This window comes from Sphaerodactylus townsendi, linkage group LG11 (genome assembly GCF_021028975.2).
Source record: "Sphaerodactylus townsendi isolate TG3544 linkage group LG11, MPM_Stown_v2.3, whole genome shotgun sequence".
NCBI classification, from domain to species: Eukaryota; Metazoa; Chordata; class Lepidosauria; order Squamata; family Sphaerodactylidae; genus Sphaerodactylus; species Sphaerodactylus townsendi.
This window is the reverse complement of record NC_059435.1, coordinates 23,424,244-23,437,740: the sequence shown is the minus strand read 5'-3', so window position 1 is coordinate 23,437,740 and position 13,497 is coordinate 23,424,244. Positions and strand designations below refer to the sequence as shown.

General features: G+C 41.0%; 1 protein-coding gene across 3 annotated transcripts in view; it reads left to right on the top strand.

The window, feature by feature from the left end:
* Window positions 1–13,497, top strand: part of ITPRID1 (ITPR interacting domain containing 1) — a 70,212-nt gene that overhangs the window by 15,913 nt on the left and 40,802 nt on the right. For all 3 annotated transcript variants that reach the window (XM_048511605.1, XM_048511606.1, XM_048511604.1), the window contains exons 5-7: window positions 2,129–2,180; window positions 4,580–4,666; window positions 7,321–7,523. In XM_048511605.1, coding sequence (XP_048367562.1) covers window positions 2,129–2,180; window positions 4,580–4,666; window positions 7,321–7,523 — 342 coding nt within the window. The remainder of the gene's footprint in view (window positions 1–2,128; window positions 2,181–4,579; window positions 4,667–7,320; window positions 7,524–13,497) is intronic.

The window sequence follows — 13,497 nt, the reverse complement described above, 5'->3', positions numbered from 1 at the left end:
TTTGCTCCCTCCGCCAGTGCAAAGGACACCAACTACAGCAGAAGGAGCAAAGGTGTTGGGGGCTGGATGCCCCTTAGCTCTGTGGTGGGAAACGCTGGAAGTCCAGGCCACTGTGGAATTTCCCTGGCCTCCTGATTGGATGCCAGCATGGGGATTCGGGCATTCCCAGGGATGGAGCCAATCAGCCAGTGTTCCTGGGGACAATTTGTGGCTAGTTGTGCCACAGCCTGGATCCTGGATTTACACTACCCTATGGAGGGCTTTCTGGTGATAGTGGGGAGTTTGGCTTTTTCTGCCTCCTCATGCTGCTGGAAAGCCTTCGGGAGGTAGTAGGGTGGCAGCACAGCCGTGCTGACCCCAGCAGCTGGGGGCTCTGGTTTTGGCTGCCCATCATATTGAAGTAACTAGCAGGGAAGTTATAGAACTGCTTGGCAAATTGAAAACAAATAAGTTTCCAAGTCTAGATGGCATACATCCAAGTGTTCTTAAGGAGCAATTGTTGATCTACAGACCAGCATATGTAATTTGTCACTGAAATCAGCTTCCGTGTTGAAGGACTGGAAAGTAGCAAATGTTATGCCAATTTAAAAAAAAATGGGTCCAAGGGTGATTAAGAAAAACCAGTTAGTCTAACATCTGTCCCTGGTAAATTAATAGAGATGGCTATTAAAGATAAAATTATTAAGTGCATGGAAAAACCAAGCCTGCTGAGAAAAAACCAACTCGGCTTCTGCAAATGAAAGTCCTGCCTCTCTGACCTTTTGGAGTTCTTTGAAAAGATTAATAAACATGTGAATAAGAGTGATCTAGTAGATACTGGACTTCCGAAAGGCATTTCATCAAAGACTGCTGAATAAGTTTAGCAGTCTAGAATAAGAGGAGAGGACTTCTTATGGATTAAAAATTGGTTAATTTGTAGGAAGCAGAGAATAACATTTTAAATGTTTTGATGTTTAGCACCCTGGAAGCCCTATTTGGGTAGAAAGGTGTTATGTAAATGTTTAAATAAATACATAATAAAATAAATATTAAACAGGAATAAATGGTTCTAACGCTGGATGGGAATGAGAAGCATAGTCCTACAAGATTGGTATTAAAACTGGTGCTATTTAATTTGTTGATAAATGATCTGTAACTGTACAGTAGAAGCAGGCTGAGATAATGAAGGAATGATTGGCCTATAGGAAGTGTTCAGTTTAGAAAAAAAATTCTGTAGGGGAACATTAGAAATTTATAAAATTATGCATGAAGTTCAGCAAAGAACTACCCACCCACTCCGGCCCTCTTTTCCATAATATTGACACACAAGTGCATCCGATGAACTAGACAGGCAAACGATTCAGGACAGACAAAAGAAAATACTTCTTTCCCAAATGAGTAATTAGAGTATAGAATTCACTGCCAGTGGCTGTAAGGATGGCCATAAGTATGGATGGATTAAAATGGGGTTAGACAGATTCATAGAGGAGAAGTCTGTCCATGACTAAAGGAAGCCTCCATATTAAGAGGCAGTAAAGCTCTGAATATATATGCTAGGAAACAACATCAAGGGAAAGTCTTGGCTTTGTGCCCTGGTGGTTGGCCCTCAAAATATTTGGTTGCTGTGTGAAATGTGTTCCTGGACTCGATGGACTTCTGGTTTGATCTATCAAGGGTCTTCTTATGTTCTTATGTGTGGCAGGTGGGGCTAATGGCCTCAGGGTACCCCTTGTTAAACCACTACTGAATGTTTAACCTTCCCCACATTTACTTATTGATGTCATTGAGCAGGTTTCCATAGGTGTCCTTCAGTGAACAGAATTTGGTCCAGTTGAATAGAGGCTATTTCTTGTAGTGCCGAGCTGAAACATGGGCAAAATACAGTACAGTTCACAAATAAACTCCTTTGACTCAAAGGAGTTGAACAAAACTATCTGTTTCATGTTATAATGCCTATTGCATGGTGTTCAATGCATATCTGATCTCAGATATACAATCAATGGAAAAGCAAGTCCAAAGCTCTCAGTTTCTTTGCCCATTTCAGTAAGTTACTGTTGTTACATTTTGACTCTCTTTTCCAAAACAAGTGGTTTATCAAAAAAGCTGAACATATTGAAAATTAATATCCATGAATTGTATTGCTTTCCAGCTCTTTCACCTCCCCTGGGAATGGTACAAATGACAGTGCAGAACTACATGCAGTAAGTTTTTTTTTGCATTGACTTCAGAGGCCTTTTAGAGTTCCTAAAAAGCAATTCTATTCATTACCCATGTCTTAACTGTGGGACAGCAGGAAGAATATTTATTAGCTTAATGATGACATCTAGTAATAAAGAAAATGTGCTATGTATAATTAGCCAGAATTACATGTGGGTGTTAATGTAAAATTTCCATGCTAAAATATGGATGAATATTTCATCTGACCCATCTTTCATGCTAAACCCAAGCAAGCAATAAGAATGGTAAATGGCTACCATCTCTTGCCATTTCTATCTCACCAAGAGGATATGGATCAGAATAGAGGCTGGTTCACACAGTCAGTTTCTCATGTACACAAGCAGCCACAATGTAGTTATCACAAGTAAGAACAGGCTGTACATGAAGGTGGCTTGTGGTCATTTTTTTTTGTTATTTTGGCTGATCTAATCATAACCACAACAGTCACTATATACATTTACCAATGCTAATGTGTTGGCACCCAAAGCCACATGTTAACACATGATTATATGAGTAAAGTATACCAGCACAGTTGTAGTAAGTCCATTCCCCCTTCATGTGCTCAATAATAAGCATTGCTGCCTGAGTGAAGTAGCTAATACCCTCCTACCCTTTGAGAGAAATTGTAAATACAACAAACATTTGTGTGCGGTAAAAAAAACATTTTATTAACAAAATTGGTTCAAGGTAAACAAAAGTGTTAGGTGCAGCATGGGGGTCTGATCTTCTGGTCTGTGTACTGGGCAGCACAATTGCTGTTCCCCAGACACCTAAATTTTTCTCAGCATGCCTACCGATGAAAAATTATCAGGCACACTGGAGCAGCTGCGAGATTCCACTTCCTGAAGACTCTTTGCTGCTAGGGGCGCAAGCCATCTAACCCCACGTCTGTGCAGGTGACCCCTTGGCTTGCTCCACCCCAAACCTCCTGAGGAGGTTCCACTAAAGCGGGTATTTTGCCCGCTGCCCCCCAGCTAAAGATCAGTCCCCCATGCGCAAACCGCCAACCCCATAACAATAATGCGCATGCATTAATACAGACCAAAACAGGGAGAGGTGGGTGGGAAACGCGCTGCTCCGGCAAATGGGGAGGTGGGAAGTCCAGGCCCCAGCTTAAATAGACCGCCCGGCCCCACCTTCCCCCAGTGATGTCAGGGCCCCCTGCATCATTGCTTAGCGCCCTGAAGCCTGCCCGGCCCACGCTTCATGTGCTACAAAGCCTCGTGAGCCCCGAGGAGCTCGCGAGGCTGGGGAAGGAGGCAGCAACCCGGAGGCTGCCCCTTCCCCAGCAGCAATGGTCGCCGCAGTCAATCACAGCTGCTCTTTATCATTAAAATGTTCCCTTCCTTTACAGCACACTACGGTACAAATTTAGCAATGTAGATTCTTCCCTTTATTACACAGAATTTGAAAGGATTTTTCATGTTTTATTTTTCTCCGATTAGTATTCCCATTTGTAGATCAGACAGTTGGATTGCAGGGAATTTTGGTTAACTGTTATAGCTAAAGAAGGGTAGAAGTCTGGGGATGTTTGTAAATGTAAAGGTGGGGGGGGGGGCGACGACACTGATGTCTCTAAATCCATTCCGTACTTGTTCTGCAGTATAGCTGCATCATGTGTCAACCATTCTGATCATCTACTGTAAATTTTTCTGTATAGATGTGGACATTTTGATTCATGCTATACATATTTAATATGTGTTGCAATATGGACCTGTACATTGTTATTGGCTAAATGCAAGTCCAGTGTATATCAAATACACACACAAAAATCCAAAACACATCAATAGAAAATGAGTACAAAGAATAGACATCTGGTTCTGTTCTGTGAAATGGACAATTTGAAGCAGAACACAGTATTCATGGAAGAATTTCTGTTTAGGGGTGGGGAGGGACAACACTGTTTTTGGTAGCCATTTAACTAAAACAAACTATTTAACAAATAACAGCCGAAAATCTTAACATATAAGGAAATTACAGTGAGGCCTCTTCTGATAACATTCATGTTATGTGCTCTATGTGGAATTTTGTTAAAGGCAGTTATATCTTCCTGAAAGGTAGGTGGCTAGAGAAAGTGTGTTCCCCAAAGACTCCTAAAGATGTGCCATCTGTCAAAAGCAAAGAAGCTCTGCCACCTTTATAATTAGCAACTACCAGTACCTAACACCTACATTTTAACAACTACCGAATCATACTGTTCCTGAGAACAAATGTGTTTGCCACAGTATTGTACATGCTTTTCTACTAATGGGCTCCCACAAAGTATCATTCTGAACGAAGAAAAAAAGATGCAAGTGTTTACTCCAGAAAGAAACCATAATGACATCTCAGAGGACCACAAGTGTAAATAAATTTGTTGCTACTTTCCCCCTGACTACTATAGATCCCTGCATCGTTTTTCAGAAATGCCTGTTCTGTCAAGATGGAATGGGGTCAACACTTCCCAGTCTCACCCCAGTGCACCAAAAAGGTTAGTTTTGGCCTGATTTCAGCATTTGTAGTCTTTATGTGGTAAGCTAAGGATCTCAAAATGTAAGTGGAACTATCTAAGGAGATGTGAACAGTTGGTAGGTGATACACAAGTTCAGTGGTGGGATCAAAAAATTTTAGTAACAGGTTCCCATGGTGGTGGGATTCAAACTCTGGCGTAGCTCCAATGGGGCTGGGCGGGGCACGACGGGGGTGTGGCTGGGGATTCCAGGGGCGGGGTATTCCTGGGTGGGGCTGTGGCAAGGACGCAGCCACTGCACCAGTCCTTGAGTGGGAAACTAATGCACGCAGGTGCAGGCTGCCACGCATGCTGGTGCACCTCCTGCTAGATTGCTTCAAGTTCTGCGCGCAACTGCTGAGAGGAGCTGTGTAACTAAGGCAAAAATCACGTGGCAAAATCACCAATTAGTAACCCCCTCTCAGCACACACAAATAATTAGTAACCTTCTCTCAGGAACCTGTGAGAACCTGCTGGATCCCACCTCTGCACAAGTTCCTTGAATCCATTTGTAATTGAGGGTATGTTTGCAGTTGATTGACTTCTTCCTCCTTAGCACTTTTAAAGGATTTCTGTGGTTAGCCTTATAAGGGCATGTGTCTGGCTATGATGGCTTTAAGAAACTCTCCAGCTGCTTCTCTTCCCTCTGAGCTACCTAAGCATTTACCAGCTTTGCCAAGAGAATTTGTTTAATTTAACTAAAATGCTAGAAGGCTCAAATAGGATTGACCAACCTCCAGGTGACAGCTGGAGATCTCCCACTATTTCAACTAATCTCCAGCCAACAGAGATCAGTTCACTTGGAGAAAATGGCCATTTTCGAAGGTGGACTCTATGGCATCATATCCTGTCAAAGTCCCTCCCCTTCCTAAACCCTCCCCTCCTCAGGCTCCAACCCAAAAATCTCCAGGTATTTCCCAACACTAGGCTAAAATACAGATACTGCAGTCATCTGCATGTCCAAATTCATTCTATTCTGCAGGAATATATGTTTTGTGTAACTAGATGTAGCTAGTATCCTATTTCTCACCTCTTCTGTTTTTGCAGATGTTCTGGATAACTCTGTATTTGGATGAACAATGTATTGCTTAGCCAATAAGCTGGAAAGTTAGCTGCATTTTGGGAGAGAGGTAGCATGCGGGATACTTCATCTTTTCTAGAAGAAAATTGTGTTGTGTGCCTGGCACTGATCAGCCTGTTTATAAGCACAGGAAAAATCTGTCCAACTTGAAATTGATTGGCACCATACCATTCACTTCAGTTAGAACAAGGGAAGAATGACTGGTCCTTACATTCAGTTTTTGTGAATTTGGTTAGATGGTGAATTCAGACAGAATTTGGATCATGGACAATGTGGTATCCTTTCCTGGTATTGCCAGTTTCAAAATTGAGTGCAGAGTGCACAGAAGAAGCTGCACATTGGCTACTGAGCACCATTTCTTCCATTATTGAGATGAATTCCAGGGAAACATGGTATGAAACGAACCCCTCTTCCAAGTGCACAAGAGTCTTTAGGGACTTAAATATAGCTGGACATGTGAATGCTAGACAGATTGTCTAGACCAAGGGTCTCCAACCTATGGTCCTCCAGATGTTAATGGACTAGAATTTCCACCAGCTCTGCCAACTGGCCATGCTGGCTGCGGCTGATGGGTCCATGAACCTCTGGAGGGCCACATGTTGGAGATCCCTGATCTAGACCATGATGACTGAAGGTCCTTGGAATGCATATTAAAACAGATGTGTATATCTACGGGCAAGTTCACATATTTCAAAGTCCTCAGGTTCCCTGTGGGTCCTGTCAAGTCACCTGCTCAAAGAATTCTGTACCCAGAATTCAGTTCCATACCCAGATATACACAATCTTAATTCTGACCATGGCATGTGGAGACAGTCGCTTTGAATCTCCGTTCCATGCTAGTTTCCATGCTAAGTCCCAAGGAAATTTTAGTTGCTTTTAATGATGAGACAAAGTAGTTCCCCGGGACAGTTTCAGATCAGGAAAATGGAATAATATTTCAGCACCTTCTCACACTGCCAACGTGGTCTAAATTGAGTTATGTATACATTGTTGGTTATATTGAGTTACGTATTTCAGTGGAAAGTGGCAACTTGAAAATCTTCACTTTTAGAGTTTCTGCCAGATATTTTGCAGCAACAGCTGTCACTTCAGGATCACAATCATTCAGCAAAAATTTAGTCATTTGATCTTTACTTGCGATTGCTTTTGACTAATTTAAAGCAGAGACTATATTTTGCTGAGGGCCTTCATGTGAAATGACAGTCCATGATTATATGCTGTGTGGACTCCATCACTTTTCAGCCTTTTGGCTAAAATCAAATGTAGTTTTTGTAATACGCAGCATTTTGTAATATACACCGTGGAATGAGATTATCTGAATGTTCAAGTAAATTGAATTCCTATATTATCTACTTATTTTATTTGGAAGCACAATCTTATTGGTTTCTTTACAATCTAAAGATTTTCATATAAATCTGACGCCTACAGAAAAGCCCTTACATTTGTCTAGCTACATATTGCACATATAGTTGGAAGAGGAAAGCTATATGGTAGGTTATCAAAATGAGATAATATCAGCCCAACCTCATGCTCTATTTTGATGTTTTCTCTCCAGCGTCACTGAATGGCTGGATTTCTCAAAGAAGGACCCAGTTGAGATTTTGCTAGATTTGGGGTTCGGCATGGATGAACCTGATATCTGCACTAAAATCCCATCTCGATTCATCAGTTCTGCATCCATGGCTAAAGGCATCAATATCCGGGTCTTCATAGAGGCTCAAAAGCACCGCATGGATCTAGAATCCCCCAATCTATGTGGTAAGTAAATGTCTAAAGAACATCTGCTTGCTGACTTTGGGTTTAGTTCAGTTTAATTTAGTTGTAAACTCTGGGAGATTATAAGAATGGCCTCTTGTACCAGTTTCATACAATGGAACAAACTGATAAGGAGAACAAAATTAAACCATTTTATCATCCTGTAGTCCACATCTGCCTTTTTAACAGTATTTTGAAACTGCCATTTTGACTACCTAAAGCAAAGTAGGGGGAGGAGGAAACGTACGGTATTGTAATCTTAGTATTGCTTCCTTGGTTGCTGCCTCATTGGGGTGAATTGGGAATGCAAGGAGAAATAAAGGGTGAAAGGAAAAACATACATTACCTTATCCTGAAATGTCAGAACAAGCCTACAAATTTAAAACAGAAGGGCAGACCACAAATGTGTTGGTGTTGCTCTTCCAGCAAGACCAGGCATAAACACTTTTCAGAAGAACCTATAGATTACATTCTTAATATACGATCCTTTCTGAAGGAATGTTAATGGCAGTCTCAAAACATGAGTCATTTGTCCACCAGCTCTTAAGAAAGACACAGTCAATTTTTTTTCACTGATTCCACTCTGTTTGTCCCATTGATTCGAAAAAATAGCAACACCTCTGCAGGTCAGGAAAGAGGAGGGCAGCAACACAAGTCTGTATGTGTACAGCAGTGTTTTCCTTTCTAAATGGATCACGTTCTAAAACTAAAAGGGCCTGAAATCATTTGTAAGCTCACATTTTACTAAAAGGGCCTGAAATCATGTGTAACCCCCCCCCCCCCCCCGGCTTTATTCCTTTAACAAGTACAAGGCTAGAAAGATGGAATGTGGGAAGGAAAGTGAAAACATGATGCTATGTTGCAGTACGGTATTGTAATCTTAGTATTGCTTCCTTGGTTGCTGCCTCGTTGGGGTGAATTGGGAATGCAAGGAGAAATAAAGGGTGAAAGGAAAAACATACATTACCTTATCCTGAAGAGTCTATGGGGCTGTGATCCAGGGCATAGGAGAAGAAAAGCTGGTTTGGTATGAAGGAAAAGTTCTACTCCAACCAAATAAGAAGATGGGGATCTGAGGTGAGGGATTAAGTGATTCAGCAAACAAAGATGGAGGTCTGTGAAGCAGGCCAACTGTGAGGCAGGGCAAACAGGCTCAGGTACAAAACTGGGTACTGAGTTGGAAATGCTTTAAAGATCTCTGGTAAGAATGAGATTGGGATCTACAGCAAGATTAAATGTGGGGAACTAGGGAGGTGGTATGAAGTTTAGAGGTGGGATGATTGAATTATAAGAACTAAAGAGTGGCTCTGGCTGTCCTAGCAAAGACTGATTCGCAGCTGAATGATATTTCCCTAGAATTGGGATTAAATTAGGATAGATGAGGAGAAGAAATTTATAGCAGGGTCCCTAACCTTTTAAAGACAGCAGATACTTTTGAAATAATAATACAGAGTGGTGGGCATAGCCACAAAATGCTGCCACAGGAGATGAAGCTTAAGTTTCTCTCATTATTATAGAAAAATGATCACATGAACAAAAAAATTAAAGTGGACCTCAGTCTGATTTGAATTTTGTGCCACGAGGAGAGGAAGGGAGTGGGGATTGGAGAGAATGACAATAAACTGACAGCACATCATCACTTCCAGTAGATACCCAGAACTGCTGTCACATTGCTGATAAGATATTGATGCGATTCTCTAGCATTCAGACAAAACTTTAAAATAAAACCATACATTTTCACGTGAATCTTAGAGCATCACACCCATGACTCAGTGTCATTTCCAGGTAATCACAGGAGTGCCTTCACGCCATATCATTGATCTGACTATACTTTTAAAAACATTTTTCCCTGGCCTGCCCTCAGTGGTCTGGTGAACACCGAAGTGGGAAGCTGGGAACTTCTTCAATTGAAGTGGGAGACCTGGTTCTCCCTAGTTGTGCCGCTACTGTAGACAGATACAGTAGCTCCTCTCTTTCCTTTCCAGAGCACAAAAAATGTGCTGCAGCCTTTCCCTTATCATTGAAAAGAAAGGAGAAGTTCCCAGAATAGATACAGGAAGATGATTAAAGTAGGACGTCTTGCATTGCCTAGCTTCACTGAGGCCTGTGACCACCATGATCTCTAATTATTCTTCAGAACATATGCACATCAGCATAAGGTTTTTCCCAGATTACCAGATAGAAAATTCTGTCTGTTGGCTAGTGAAAAAAATGGCTCTTTGATTTCAATACATAGTTGAGCAAGAACTCAGCTCCAGTCTCCTAATCAAAGCAATAAGTTGGAGTCCACAGACTAGGAGTTCACAGAATGGATCTGTCTCCTTTTCTGCTTTTGCCTATGATTCTCTGCCCCCACTCCTGGTAGGCTTGTCAACTCTGGCTTGGGAAATTCCTGGAGGCTGTGCATAAGGAAGGTGGAATTTGGGGAGGGGAGTCAGAGTAGTTCAATGTGGGTGTGATGCCATTGACTCCACCCTCTGAAACAGCCATAGCCTGGAGATCAGTTGTAGTTCCAGGAAACCTGCAAGTGTCTCCTTGCAGTGGGTGACCCCGATGCTCAGCTGCTCCTCAAAGTTAAGGGGTCCTCAGGAACAGAGTGGGATGAGTTGATGGGCTAAAGGTTGAGGGGAAATCAGCAGAAATCACCCTGGAGAAAACTCTAGTGATGGATAATTTCTGGCAAACCTTCCTTTTTGCTGCAGGCCCTGTATGATAGCAGGAGGGATAGATTTATTCTGTGCCATCCACACTTTGCATCTGTACCTTGATTTTTTTTAATCTTTGGGAGGAAAGGTATGAGAGTGTGAAAAAAACACTTTTAAAAAAAGAAATGAGCCAGAGCTTTTCTTTTCCACTTTATAGTTGTAGCGGAATCTATTTTATTTTGCACCTTTGTGTACTCCCTATCAACATTCTTAAGAAACAAAAATAGCCCAAGGAGCGATTTAGAAACACCTTGGACTAAATAATTGGGCTATTTTTGATTAATTTGATTAATTTCCTGTTATACTCAGCTTCAATACAGCCTGCATAAATTTATTTGTAAACCTTTCCTTTTTTTTTACATAAAGCATTTGTCTATTTAAAGAAAATATTATAAGCAGATAAAAGCTGCTGACCTTATTCAATGAAGCCCAGCTGTGGGTTCGGCAATATAGTTCATAGTTTATTTGAGTTTAACAGCCCATAGGTCATAAACCCATCTTTAAAAACTTCTTCAGCCTTCAGCCTGATGCTGCAAGTCCCTTCAGCCTGATGCTGCAAGTTCTTTGCTTCACCTCATTCAAAAGTTGATGCTTTTTTCCCTCTTATGAAAAGCTGCCAATGGGCTTTTGTTACACATGTGTAAGATGTAGTTTAGTTCTCAGTGATAACAGCCTTGATCCCGTCCCCTGTATTCTCCTACAAATGGATCTTGAGCTTGTTTTGGATCTTGTTTTGGATCTTGAGCTGGTTTGTAAATTCTAGCAGGGAAGCGCTTCAGACATCTTGACTAGAGGGAGGTATACTCCTATCTAGGATAGTCATCTGCTTCCACTGAGTACATGGCTTCATGAGGAACATAGCTGGAGTGGTGAGGGGTCATCTGTCTGGGTAGCCAAATGAGCAATCAGTGGGGTGAAAGATGTCACAGCCAGATCACCCTCACATCTCCTATCCATACTTCCAGAAAATGCCCTTTTTAGGTAGCTCATCTGAGTATTCATTCTTCTTGTTGCTCCGTCAACTCCAGTTGATTCCTTTATGCTCCTGTTTTGTTTCCATATATACTTAAATTTCTGTTAACTGATAACAAGTTGAAGTGTACATATTCAGAATTTTTGGGAGGGAAGGAGCCATTGTCCCAGCGTCTATTTTCTGACCCACATTCCATTCTGTATACATTTTGATTGATCTGGGATAATTTCTAAAATAGATTTTGGAATTGTTACACGTGCATGAGCTATCAGTGGGCACAAGCATACATATCTATACATATCCATTGGTTAAAACACCAGATGAAAGGAACGTTAATGTGATTGTCCACTGTATTAGGATTCCTTTTAGCATCGTGATTTCACAGGTGATGTCACAACATTCACAGGTGCATATAATGATTAAATCACAGTGCAAAGAAGGAATATGATGCCTTTGTGTGCTCATTTAAAGATTCTCTTTTGTCCAGTACTTTCATCCATGGGTTCAATCCTGCAATCCGCAAGCAAAAGGCAATTATTTTAAATCATAGATCTTTCTCATGTTCTCCCTCTTCCAGCAGTTTTTCCATCCCTGAGAATATTTATTCCTGTATTCACAAGACCAACTTAGAATTTTAGCCGTGAGGGCCAGAAGGCCACAGAGGGGAAAGGGAAGGGTTTTTAAAAAATCTCTCTTTTTGGTTCCTCCATCTGACAGAAGAGGGAGGATAGAACAATTTGAACCTTTCCCTTGACCCATAGCAGCCTCCCAACCTGCATGGTGGTTCAATAAGTTTTCCCAGGGTTGGGAAGAACAGCTGAAGGGGGAAGAACATGGAAAAGATCTGTGATCCTCCCTTCTGTGGATTGCAGGATCCAGTCCAATATATGTGTGTGCATAGGTGCAACAGAAATCTATTAGAAACTGAAAATTGCAGTGAAATGTCAGAACAAGCCTACAAATTTAAAACAGAAGGGCAGACCACAAACGTTTGGTGTTGCTCTTCCAGCAAGGCCAGGCATAAACATTTTTCAGAAGAACCTATAGAATACATTCTTAATATACGATCCTTTCTGAAGGAATGTTAATGGCAGTCACAAAACATGAGTCATTTGTCCACCAGCTCTTAAGAAAGACACAGTCAATTTTTTTTCACCGATTCCACTCTGTTTGTCCCATTGATTCGAAAAAATAGCAACACCTCTGCAGGTCAGGAAAGAGGAGGGCAGCAACACAAGTCTGTATGTGTACAGCAGTGTTTTCTTTTCTAAATGGATCACGTTCTAAAACTAAAAGGGCCTGAAATCAGTTGTAAGCTCACATTTTACTCAGTAAAGCCCACAGAAATCTCTTTCATAACCATGTTTTAGAATAATATTTACCTTGCCAATAAATAAGCTCTAACAAAAACGGTATGAAAGCATGTTGCATAAATTGCAGTACTTTATAATAGGTCATATTCTTATTTTTTTTCCCCTGTTGCTCTGAAACCAAGAATATAGCCATAAAAGCTTCTGGTAGCTAATGCAATGAACTAGTCATTGAAATCAACTGAGAGATGTAATTGCTGTTAATAAACATTGCAAAATAATATTGGACAGCAGCCACGTCTAAGTGCCTGAAAACGTTTTTTATTATGACCATTTCTGATTCAGAATTGTTTTCTGCATAATGTATTCAACTATATTATGATACGTGCATAGAAAGTAATATATAGCGTTGAGTCTCTCACCCAGCTTTCTCTCTCCCTCTCCCTCTCATATTGTGCTTATGGAAATAAAACTTTTGAAATGGATTGGCCACACTGAGTGATGGCATAGAATATTTGCAATGTTTTCTACAAGGGCAGTGAAAGTTGTCAGTTTGGTTGAGGCTGAAGTTTTGAATTACAAATGTAATTTTGGGGCTGCCTAGTTTAAGGCCAAGTTAAAAGTCAGCAGTCAAACTGGGGAGCAGTCTTAAGTAAGTCAGAAGTCCCATGTTATTCAATGGGCTTACTGCCAGGAAAGCGTCCTTAGGATTGTAGCCTCAGTGTTTGAATCAATGGTCAGTAAGGCCCAAATGTAATCCTTTTTAAAATTATACAAACATCTCTTCCAATACTTATATAATTATATGTATATCTTATATGGCAAGTTATTGCTTCCAAAAATCAGACAAAGATTTCCAGTTTTTTTGTGAAAATAGGCATCTGAGGTTACAGATAGTCTCTGGGTATGGAAAGATGAAAGACCACAGATTTAAATGTTAGCCCGGAAATTGCCAGGGATCAGTTCACAGAGCAACTCCACTGTGGTTA